Source organism: Dermacentor silvarum, chromosome 4 (genome assembly GCF_013339745.2).
Source record: "Dermacentor silvarum isolate Dsil-2018 chromosome 4, BIME_Dsil_1.4, whole genome shotgun sequence".
Classification (NCBI taxonomy): Eukaryota; Metazoa; Arthropoda; class Arachnida; order Ixodida; family Ixodidae; genus Dermacentor; species Dermacentor silvarum.
In genome coordinates this window covers 134835358-134847464 of record NC_051157.2, presented here as the reverse complement: position 1 = coordinate 134847464, position 12107 = coordinate 134835358, and the positions used below count along the sequence as shown (strand labels likewise).

Here is a 12107-nt window from a genome sequence, read left to right as displayed (position 1 = left end):
TAGGCGAATGCCAGACAATTCGCGACAATATAGATTGAATATAATTATTTATAAAGGTAAGGGAGGAAAAGATAGAATTCACTAATATAGACCAATCATCTTCTTCTTTCTGGGGTTTTACGTGCCAAAACCAGTCCTGATTATGAGGCACGCCGTAGTGGAGGGCTCCGGATTAATTTTGACCACCCGGGGTTCTTTAACGTGCACTACAACGCAAGCACACGGGCGTTTTTGCATTTCGCCTCCATCGAAATGCGGCCGCCGCGGCCGGGATTCGATCCCGCGAGACCAATCATCATTACATTAGTAATATATAGGTTAGCAATGCAGGCAATGAAATTAAAACCGGCGGCCGCATTTCGATGGGGGCGAAATGCGAAAACAACCGTGTACTTAGATTAAGGTGCACGTTAAAGAACCTCAGGTGGTTCAAATTTCCGGAGTCCCCCACTACGGCGTGCCTCATAATGAAATCGTGGTTCTGGCACGTAAAACCCCATAATTTTTTTTATTAAAACTATAACCATGAGCAGAACGAAATGGCTTATTGAGAGAACTTCAGGATGGCTTCAGAATCGGTAGGTGTCTGGACGGTAACTTATTTTTCAAGCCAAGCTTGTTATAACTCGTGATTTCGGTGGCGTCCGTGTACGCACAAAATTATCATCATCAGCATTGGCTCGAGCGTCGTCGTCTTCTTCCGCAGCTGGCTCGTTGGCGTCCCTCGGTTTGCGCTCGTGCTCGTGTTCGGCACGCACTCGTGCCCCGCTCCCGCGTTCATCGTTGTCGCCTGCTTCCACAGCTGGCTACGTTGCCGCTAATCATTCCAGCGTAAAATTTCAAATCTGTCATCGTAATGGAGAGTCCACCTTTATGGAGGTATGAGCCATTGCTTAAGATGGTATGAGCCATTCGTTGTCTAACGTAACGAACAGATTTAGTTTTGAAGCAATTTATGGAAATCCATTAAGAATGAACGCGCTCGGGAAAGGGCTCGTCGTCGACGTGCCAATTCTATCATGAGGGCTTCCGAAGCCCAGGCGAAACATCAGTGAAGAGCCGCGGTCCCCGACCAGGATCCATTTTAGCAATTAGAATATGTAACCACGTGACTAAGTGGAACAAAGAAGTTCTTCATTTCTTTAACATTTATAAAATCTGCAATATAAATATGGTGTATTGTTCCCCTATTTTGTGTTCTGTCGTCAAATAATCGCTGGAAAATTGATATCATCGAACTGTCTTTGTTGAAACATTATCAGATAGCACCATTCGTGTACGTCCTACTCGGCTGCTACTCTTTCACACATAGTACTGCAAGGGCTGCATACATTAACAAATTGTCTGATATTAGGCAGTTTTACAGTTCGCGCATGCAGCTAGTGGACGCAAACCACCTGGCGTACAAATGAAACCCAAAAGGTATACAAAAGATTGCAAAAGAAGATCGCAGCCAAAGCGCAAAAGGCCCTTGTGCTTTGGCTGCGCAAGGACCCCTGGATGCGCCATTTCTCGAACTCCATTATAGCATCAGTTTCAAGACACCAAGATCGCACATGATGCATCGATTTGTACTGATGGCTTTAGCAACGAGAATCAACTCTAGCCTAAGCACTTAAACTACCAATGAGAACAAATTTTCCATCGTGATATTGTTTTAATGTATTCTTCTAAAGTAACCATTACATACCCTTATACAGTGGACGCACGACCCATGTGTGCTTCGTAAAAGTATGCATCTCAAGTGCTCATATGCAGAACACATCAATGAACTTTTCCGGTTACGTGCGGACGCTGTTTTTAATGCGAAATAATTTTTGCCTACTTCAGAAAATTTGAGTCTGCCTATCTATCTATCTATCTATCTATCTATCTATCTATCTATCTATCTATCTATCTATCTATCTATCTATCTATCTATCTATGTAGCCTCTTACGCTGACCTAGTGACCCAAGTTGTCTTCCTGCTTTGGCCACTAGGTATGTGATCCTGGTCGTCATGCCGCGGTGGTCGTTCCATTGTCGGCATTACAGCTTGGTGATCTAGCACTGTTCATGCCGTCGTCATCGCGTCTTCTACACCGACACAGTAGACCAAGCTGCCTAATACTTGGTCATCTAGTTAGGGGGTCATGGTGGTGATACCGTCGTGGTCGTTGCGTTGCCGTCATTCCAGTGGTCATCCGACAATCCGTCATTCCAGTGGTCATCCGGCACAGTCTTCATGCATTCGTTGTCACAACGCCATATAGTGATGTAATCGCGGTTGTTCAATTGTCGTCAGTCCAGCTTCGTTGTCTGACTCTCGTCATGCTGCCGTCGTTACGCCTTTTACTCCGACCCAGTGGTCCAAGTTGTCTAGTGGCTTGGGTCACTAAGTAGTGTTCGGGGATCGTGATGCAGCCTTCCTCGTTACATTGTTATCATTATAGCTTTGTCATCGAATTCTCGTCATGCCATCGTCAACACGTCGTCGTCGTTAGACAGTCGTTATCACCGTGCCATCATGCCATCATCGTCGCTTCGCTATCCGACTCACGTCATGCCATTGTCGGCGTACAGCTTTTCTGATACAGTCGTCGTCACGCCATTGTCATCCTGCACTCGTCAACATCGCATCGTCTTCATGCCAATGACATGCCATCGTCGTCACTGCATCGTCGTCATACATTCGTCATCATGCGTTTCGTTGTCATAACGTCGTCGGGAAGCTGTCGCCGACGGTCGTTCCATCATCATCACTGTAATTTCGAGATCAGACTTTTCTCGTGCCATTTTCGTTACATTGCCGTTACATTGTCGGTGAAACGACAATGTAACGAAAGTCTTAGATTCACCACTACAGCTGTTAAATAATCGTGACTTCAGAAGTATGGTCTGTCGCTGCATTGCTCGAGTGGCATTCGCAACCATCGACAGTCATCGGGAGAAGAGTTCTGCCGTAATTCTTTTTACTTCTCTCTTTTGACATTATTCACCTCGATTAGCTATTGCGTGCAATGGGCATTAGCTATTTTCCGTGCTTCAAGAGTGCCCTGAAATTGTTTAATAAGCAAAGGTGATAGTTGCCGTAGTAGCATTAAGTAACTGATGCAAAAATTTTGTTTCTTTTTCTCACCGAAGCACACACCACAGGCCCCATTGTTGCAGGCGTCCTCGTCTCACTGGTGGCTATTTCAATAGCCGCAATTGTAGTATTTGTCATGCTCAGAAGACGACGTGCAGCTCGGTAAGTGTAGCTTTGTTATCATTTATTTCTCTCTCTTCTGATGACTGTACTGGCAGAAGGGTCTTGCACACTTACTGTTTTAAAATCGTTTAACGAATCATTTTACCAAAGTATGGCCGGCATGCCATGCGTACGCAGTTAAATGTAGCCATGCCTGTAAATCAAGAATTTTCAGAGGAAAAATAGGTCCACGTGTTTGCACTGTTGCCCGTGTGGTCATTCAGCCTACAAATACAATCTTCTGCAGCATGTTCGCCCGTTCACAAAGCACAATCAGAAGTTGTCATCTGATAGTTGTTGTAATGCGAATTCCAGAAGGTGTCTTGTGAAGCTAATTTCGGCGATGCAGCCAAACCTATCGCAGAAAAATTATCAGGGACAGAGAAATCGTACAGCAAGAGTAAAAGCGAGCAACAATTTTGGTAAAGGCTCTGTCAGACTTCAGGGTGGCCTGTCTGTTCCAGATTTTTTCATGTGATAAAGGCCTGTTGCGAAGTAACAGCTTGGCTGGTGCTTTCAAATTGAATGTGCACCAGCAATTATATTCAGAGATAGCCACTAATACCATTCAGTGTCTGAATATCCCTCAGTTCAGAATCCAAGACGTGTTGACCATAGCCAATTTCATAGCTGTCTGTATATTATGCTGTGTCAATAAATACCATGAGACCAAATTGAACTTCCGCTATTTTACATAACTTACCGCAATTGGAATATTCTCACGCATGTGTCACGGTTTGCCAGGCACCAGTGATGCATTTTACCGTGTTATCACGGCTATCGCTTTATTTTGAGCCAAAAACGTGTGAACCATGTTAGGGTATGCCACATATATTACACCACGAGCACTGTAGCTAGTGAGGCAAGCCCCGTGTAATCCAACTGTACACTCAAGTCGCGAATGCTGTGGAACATTGTCATTGGAATTCTAAGGCCATCGACGGCTCTTGGACTTACGACGCCACATGTCTAATGACTGGGAAGAATCACACAGTTTCAATAAATCTGGTAATCGCCGACTGCGCTGTCAGCGTCAATGATTTCTACTGTATTGGCGGTAAAAGTTTTCTAAGTAAATAGGGGCCGATTTGACAAGGATTTTTTCGTTAGTTCTTTTTGCTGCTGAACAACCGCCTACGGTAATCAATCAATCAATCAATCAATCACCTTTTATTTCCTTTGGATAGGAGGAGTACGGGACTAAAAGCTTAAACAGCTTGACGAGGTCCTGTCATATATGTCATATGTCTAATAACACAGACATATATAGACATATATTATTAGACATAGACATATAAGTCATATGTCTAATTATATGTTAAACATATCAATTGTCTATCAGCTGCTTTTACGCAGAGCTGTAATGGGCACGAACATTTTACTTTTTATTGCGATGATAATTATATGGACACTTCAACCGGATTTCTGCCGTCGTCGTCACCGTCGCCGTGAGGTTCCGTATAAAGTCCAAGGGCGTTAAAAGCGTCGCCGCGCGCCGTATGCGCGAGTGAAAGCGTGCGGGGGACGCGCGCTATCACGAAGAGGAAACGCACGGCGGAAAGCAAACCCGAGCGTCCCGCGAAAGGCCGTGGGGGTATGGGAGGCGGGGCGCCGCTGTGCTGTGGCGCGAAATGCGTATCTTGCAACCGGGCGCAAGGGGAACTGGCCACTCAATCTCCCACGCGAAATCAAGAAAGCTGAAAGGCAGCGTGGGAGGGAGGCGGGGGCGCAGCTTCTACTCTGCCAACAACTGCTTTTGTACTTTCCCCGGCTGTGGCGGTCGCCCACTCCGTCTCTTATCGCCACACTGCTCTGACCTTTGTATGCGCTGTGCATTCGCCGTACAGTTTCCGTTGAAACGATAGACCACACGAACCTTCGCCCGCTGCGGTGGCTGCGCTTGCTGCCAGCATTTTGACAGTCGTTGTCTGCGGTCATTCAGTGTGATCTATTCATGTTTGCTTGGGCGCGCTGACACCACGCTTGTTACTTCAGTTAGTAAGCGAATATGCCCAAGTTTATGCAACCCATAAACCTACTATCCCTACTCCGAATAGCTCTCTACTAATTTGCTATCGCAATTGATGCTTCGCCTTTCGGGCGAAACTGCGACATTTTTTACAGAATACGGACCTAAGTTCTACTAAGTCCATGGTCTGTTAGCTTGCCGGCCAGCACCTGTGACTGCCCTGTGTGCCCGACTGTCATTCGAAGCTCCGACGTTTGGACACCTTGTAGAATCCAACAACTTATTGACTATAAGCCTAAAAAATTCATAGAACTATATTGTACCATAAGAATTCCTAGAAACACAATGACGATGACTAGGAACTGCCCAACAATCCAGTGAAGCATGTAAAGTGCATGCAGCAGAAGACAATTGCTATCGGCAGCGTCAATCGTTTAAATCAAGCCGTGGAAGACAAACCCTGCATGAATGCATTTTACTGTTAACGCAACGCTTTCTCAGCGAAGCAGCGGTTGAGGGAGTGGCGAACTTATTGAAAAAGTCTATCCGCCCCATAAATTTCATATCCGACAATCCTATAGGAGACAAATGAGATCCCATATAAATGCCCGTTTTATTTATTCCACAGGCCATGTGACGTTATTGGAAATGGGAGTTATGGGGATTACTCGTTTTTTTTTCAGTAAACGTCATGCTAGCTTTATTCACATGATTTCTTCTAAGACATTGAGCCAGCATTTTTCTAGTAACAACAGCCTTCATTCATTCATTGGCGGCAAGTTGTCAACATAACGGTATATAATATTGAGTGCTGTGGCACGAGAAATTTTAGAAGAATGGTTAGGCTGTGGAAAGTTAGCCTATGCACTAATCTGTGCCACAATTCACGTAAACACCATCATTCTTCCAAGTGTTTCAGGCCTTACTTAAATAGTAATCAAGTCTTACTTTTTAAGCGCCCTTCTTATTTTTAGCGCGAACTTTGTACTAAGAAGTGGGAGTGTCACATTGAACATGAAAGCTCTTGGGTAACAATCACAGAGATTTTCATGGCTGTCAACGTTTTGCTTCGAATGACTGCTCCTCTCCTTGGATAGTATTATGATCACTTGTGCTTGATCCTGCTCACTTGTGCGTGTTTGTGCTTCCGAACATCTCAAGAGAACCGAATGCGTTTTGTGTATAAGCCTTGGGGCGCAACGCTTTGGGCAATGATTCGCATCAGTAAGTTTTACATTACATTGGTAAAATCATAACTAGTTTTTCTTTACTGCTCCCTTAAGAAATTACTGCTTTTATTCAACTAATATGTATTTTCACAGGACAATCTACAGTTCTATTTTGTGGCATTGCGAAGAGATAGACACTGCTAAAATTTTATATATTTGTATTTTATATGTTTCCTAATACGCAGGCAAAATATTAATTGAGTGCAACGGGTACAAAACTTCCTTCGGACTCATCGCCATGGTGTTACATGCGTCGCTCAAGCTTAAATGCATCTGTTTCATGTTATGCTCTCTGAGCTCAAAGGTTCTCGTGGACAGTTTTTAGCACTTTCCTTGCCACCTCACACCTTTTGCAGGTTACTTGCAGTGGCCCCTAGATTCGAAGTGCATGCACTTTTCATCTTTCGTCTTATTTTGACGTAGTCCCTCGTGATGGCTTGTCGTTGTGATCATACAATCGTAAATTATTCTGAAAATAATTTTTCATCATTCGAACACATATAGGGGAGCAAGTGGCTGTTAATGTTATCTTCCATGCTCCGGCTAAACACAAATAAACTGAGCGGTATGCACTACAAGTCTAGCACAAAGGCATTAGCTTTAGCCAAAATTGTACACTTACACACGAAAATAAAATTATGTTCGCTGCAGAGAAAAGGTTGTGTATTGGCCCCAGTGTCATTTTCCCAGAGGTATGTAGGGCGCACAGGATGCCTCAATGGAAGGCTGTCATTTTAAGAACAATTGGCAGAAAGTTTTGCCAGAGAACCGTAATATCAACTCAATAATTTCGGTTTTATACCCCTTTTGATAATTTAGAATCGTAGCGGGCGTCATAATATTAGCGGATAGATAATAGAAGCCGAAGAAATAAACACACATTCGAGGAATGTAAATTCAGTTTTTGAGGTTTAATTTCTGCCTTTCTGGCTAAAGCTCAATGCACCAATAACGCTGCTTGTTTTTAGTTTCAGAAACCCTCTTATATCAATGGACAACCCATCTTTTTCTTCCTTTCCCGATTAAAACGTGAGTACCGCGGGCTTTGTTTTTTCTTTCCTTATGATATTACATAAATGCTCCGTTTGTTCAAGATGAAGTTGCTGTTTACTGAATTTTAATACGACCATCAACCTGCACGTTGTAGTGACTATCATGTTCCCTGTTATAATAGACAGTGAAAAACTCTATAAACTTATGTGTTTACTATAGGTAACATTTCAGTTAGACTACGCCAGCATGTTCTTTCTCTCTGATCATTGCTTTAAATTAAGTATTAACTGCACCTTGGTTCAGTTATGAATTTATTACTAGAATTTCGGATACCTATAGTGATTTACCGTTTATTGACAGTTTATATATTCGGCGCCAAATGCACTTCAAAGAGCATATGTGTAAATAGGACGCGCCTGATTTTCTTAGATTCTCGATCTTTGGAATAAGCATCACCTCATCGACAGTCCTTTCGATTCTTTCAGGTGCTACAGCTCTGGGAATATATTCATCTATCGGTGCAATTAGAGCTAATTTTCATGTCCATAGAAGAGATATCTATGCCTATAAGGGTTTATTACGACGTCAACTCTGTAAATGATCAGCGCCGAAGGCAGACTATAACGTACTCAGGATCCATATCAGCGGCAAATTGTCAAATCAGCCACCCTGTTAAGTTTGCCTTCAACGGTAGTGGCAGTCTGTTGTCTGCGCTCTTGAGAGTCGGCTGCTGGTTAACGCAGCACTCTGGCAAGCAAGTTATTTCATCAGGAAGCTCACATTGTTCGTTGCCTCTTTTTAACGCGATAGAGTTAAGGGCTGCTTGTCGCAAAAAATCCAACGTCGGCGTCACCGGCTGCGAAAATCATCCCGAACAACCCCGACCGATAAAGCTTTCGCGTTCCACTCTTAAAGGCGAAGCTTAAGCGTCCTGCAATTGTTTTTAAAGTAACGTATAATATAACTGTCGTATAGGGCTTGCGCTGTGAGCTGTCTGTTTCGCAAGCATGTCATTATGGGCTGTTTGCGTTTACACGCATTAAGTGACTGCAACGTTATCACTATCACTGAACGTTCTGCTAGTGCTGCGCCATCTGTGAGGGTACGGGTATCTTAGGAAAAGCCTCAAAGGCTTTTAAGTATAGTGTTAACCTTTAACTGCCTATAGACGCGCTCGTTCCTGATATACTTGTTGAATTTTATAAAGTGATGTCCTCCAAACCCAGTCTTGTATAACTGGTCTTGTTTTCATTTTAGGGACATTCACTGCAACATCCTTGAACCTATGCCCAATCAGGAGGGGCTGGCCATCGTCTTCTACTATCGAATAAAATACCCCGCTTTTGATGCCGTATCCTGCATTTATTATACTTATAATAGGTTTGCCTGCTATAATTAAAGAAATAAAGATAATATCCACTGCTAAAGTACGCCAGTGCATGCAGCGTACAATCAAGTACTGCAACAGTAACCTTTGAAGTCACGTATATAGAACATGTTTGAATATTAACCGGTCGCTAGAATTTGTGAGTGAGCTAGTTGGTAATCCATCTTGGTGAATGCTTTAAAGCACGAGAAATCACCCTCACGTAAGGCAAACACTCACACAGAAAGACCCAAGAAAGGACTCTTCCTTTTCACACAAGCTGCTCTAAAAATCTCTCGCTAATTTTAGTATTGTTCAAATCTCTGTAATGTTTTGTAAGTTTTATATAGAGAACGTGTAGTGGGAACAGGGACATATCTATATTTTTTGGATTGTTAAAATTTGATACGAGTGCGGGTGCGGCCAGCTCTCGTTTTGTTGATGAGCCTGATGCCCTGCTTTCAAATCGATATCTTTCATATCTTGAAGCCCACTTGAGCTCGCATATCCAGGATATCGACTTAAACGCTAAACATGAGGATTCCCATAAATTCCTGCTTTCATTTTTGCCAATTCATGCAAAAGCGAGTCCACACAGAATAAGGGAAAAAGGTGGAGGCAAGTAGGTGGGCATTGGATACAAAACAAAATTTCCACTATTGTATCCTTTTCGCAGCGCAAGAACAGTAACACATATTAGCAATATTATAGTACTGCTAAGGAAAAGGACGAGGATTTCCCAGATAATGAATCGTTAAACAATACTCGGGAGCCATTTACCTGCACACTTCCTCATTCGAGGGCGCCTGTGACCCTAAGCCAATACAAGACTTCTCTAATTAACGATACACGCCCTAGCTGCCCATGACCTGTGTACACCTATATAACCATCTTGGACTGCCGGTACTCTACGCGTCATAGAGAGCAATTTGAGGTAACATCAGCAGCTGTATTAGTATGCCTTATTGACGCCAAGAAAAAGTATTGTTGAATGGTGAAGAAATGCTACTGGCTAACGCAATGCTGCTACAAGTGAGGCATGTGCGGCCGACACGGCACATAATTTGTATAGAGATGGAATCGGTACTATCTTCATGTGAGTATTTAAAGGTAACTGGAAACTTCTTCCCCAATGAACGCCAATCTGACAAGTGACGAATTAAAGACAGCGGAGCTGTAAAAGTGAGTTCCCGTCATATACCGGCAAACTCCGTCAGACTCGGGCAAAACTGTGAGCAAGCCCGGCTGAGTTTAATTCTGGAAAGTTTGACTCCTACTGAGCTCGAAAAATAATATACGCGTACATTTTTTATGAAAGATTGAGCAATTTTCGTTTAATTTCTTTACCTATAACACTCATGCGCATTCACTCTATCAAGACTTTCAAGCCATACACTCTAAAAAAAAAATGTGGTTGATCCCTCTTATATAGGAATCGGTATAGAACACGAAAGTGAAACGTGTCTTCACAGAAGTAGTGTAATGTTTATTGCACATTGATATATAATGTCTATTGGTGTTTTGTGGCTAAAGCGCCCTTAGGCGTTGATGCACCCACGCTGACGCCTGGTGGCACGTCTCCTCCATCACGACTACCAACGTCGATGACCATGAGCAACCGTCGTGCATATGGAAGCTGCACTACGCTGCACACGCTAGCACAACGCGAAAGACGAAGCACGTAACTGACACACTAATACAACGCGCAAGACAAAGCACGTAACTGAATCGTCACCGAGTCAAATCAGCGCGTACAGCGCGTCGTAATTGCAGCCTCCGCGATCAACTTCAGAAACATTTTCAGAGCTAATTGCGGAGGCCACGCTGCGCTGTGCTGAGTACGGTGAACGCCACTACCAACGCCACCTAGGTGGCGTTGGTAGTGCTTCTTGATGCCAGCGTCCCTTCGAATGCTGGCATCGAGGCGTCGTAGTGGTGAGACCACCGAAGCGTTCACTGTCGGTGCGCGTTAGTGTCATAATGCAGTACTTCTCTTTTCTGCTCGTAGGCGGCGGCACCGCCCCGAACAAGAGCGCGGGTACACGGAGGAGTGTTAGATATATAAGGCGCGTCTGTGTAGCTCTCTGCAAAGGCGTTTGTGGCGCAATGGGTTAAACGCTCGGCGATCTATCGTCGCGGACCGAGAGGTCGTGGGTTCGATTCCCAAATTTTGCATGTTTGTGGAAATTTTTCTTCTGGTTTCTTTCTTTGTATTATGTTCTATGACGTATTTCCGTGACGGAAATACGTCAGTGAAGTCTTGGTGGACCCCGGCATAAAACACTTTCGTGTTAAAAAAAAAAGGAGTGACCCTTGCTCCTTTAAAGGAGGAACGGCGATGTCCCCTATGTTCGTCTTTAAATGGAGGAACTTTCCTCCCTCATGGCTGGGAGCAACTGTTACTCCCTTTCCAAAACCAACATGGCCGACTCCAGGCAAGTGAAGCCAGCAACACGACTATAGGCTTAACAACTAGGATTGAAGCTACTAGGGGCGCCAATACAAGGCTTCGAGATTCGCACGCACTGAGCAATGGTCTCGGAGGCTACATGCAATAAAAGATTAAAAAAAATTGTATGTACAAAAAGATTTTTCCCACACGCAAAACATGTGTGAACGTATTATTATAATATTATGACACACATTTCTTATATAACATTCTATTAATTCTCAGACATTATAATAGACACTTAATTAATTAATAACACTTAATGTTATAATAGAGCTTACACACTGGTCATTCACCATATTCAAATGTACACATACGCATTCAATTCATAGAGCACGTGACAATCAACAACACACGCACATAGTCACACTGTCCGGTTCATATAATACACATGGTTACATTAACAAGCATACATAGACATTTTACACACACGTAATCAAACAGATTCCTTGACACAACACAATTCATAGAGCACTGACAGAACCAACTCGCACACATTCGCATATAACGACACGGTTCACCTTTTTTTATTGCGATAGCAATTATATGGACACTCAAAAGCAGATTTCTGCCGTCGGCGTCGCCGTCGCCGTCGGCGTCGCCGTCGCCGTGAGGTTCCGTATGACGTCATTTGGAGATGAAATCGTCGCCGCGCGCCGAACGCTGTATGTGCGAGTGAAAGGGCGCGAGGGGCGCGTCTTTCACGGGGAGTGAACGCACGGCGGAGAACAAACGCGCGTTCTGCGCCGTGCTCGCTTAAGGGCTGCAGAAGTAGGCGTCTCTTTTCTCCTTTACAATCACCATATATGTAGAGCAAACGCGCCTTCTTCGGACGCGCGAGAGGCCGTGGGGGAGGGGGAGGGGAAGGGAGG

The 12107-nt window shown here is 44.0% G+C and overlaps 1 protein-coding gene across 1 annotated transcript in view; it reads left to right on the top strand.

Moving 5' to 3' along the window:
- Positions 1-8773, top strand: part of LOC125945018 (low-density lipoprotein receptor-related protein 1B-like) — a 32896-nt gene extending 24123 nt beyond the window's left edge. Inside the window, exons 8-10 of the mRNA XM_049666560.1 lie at positions 3124-3229; positions 7396-7456; positions 8678-8773. Of these exons, the coding sequence (XP_049522517.1) occupies positions 3124-3229; positions 7396-7453 (164 nt within the window). The 3' untranslated portion in view covers positions 7454-7456; positions 8678-8773. The remainder of the gene's footprint in view (positions 1-3123; positions 3230-7395; positions 7457-8677) is intronic.
- The last annotated feature ends 3334 nt before the right edge of the window (positions 8774-12107 follow it).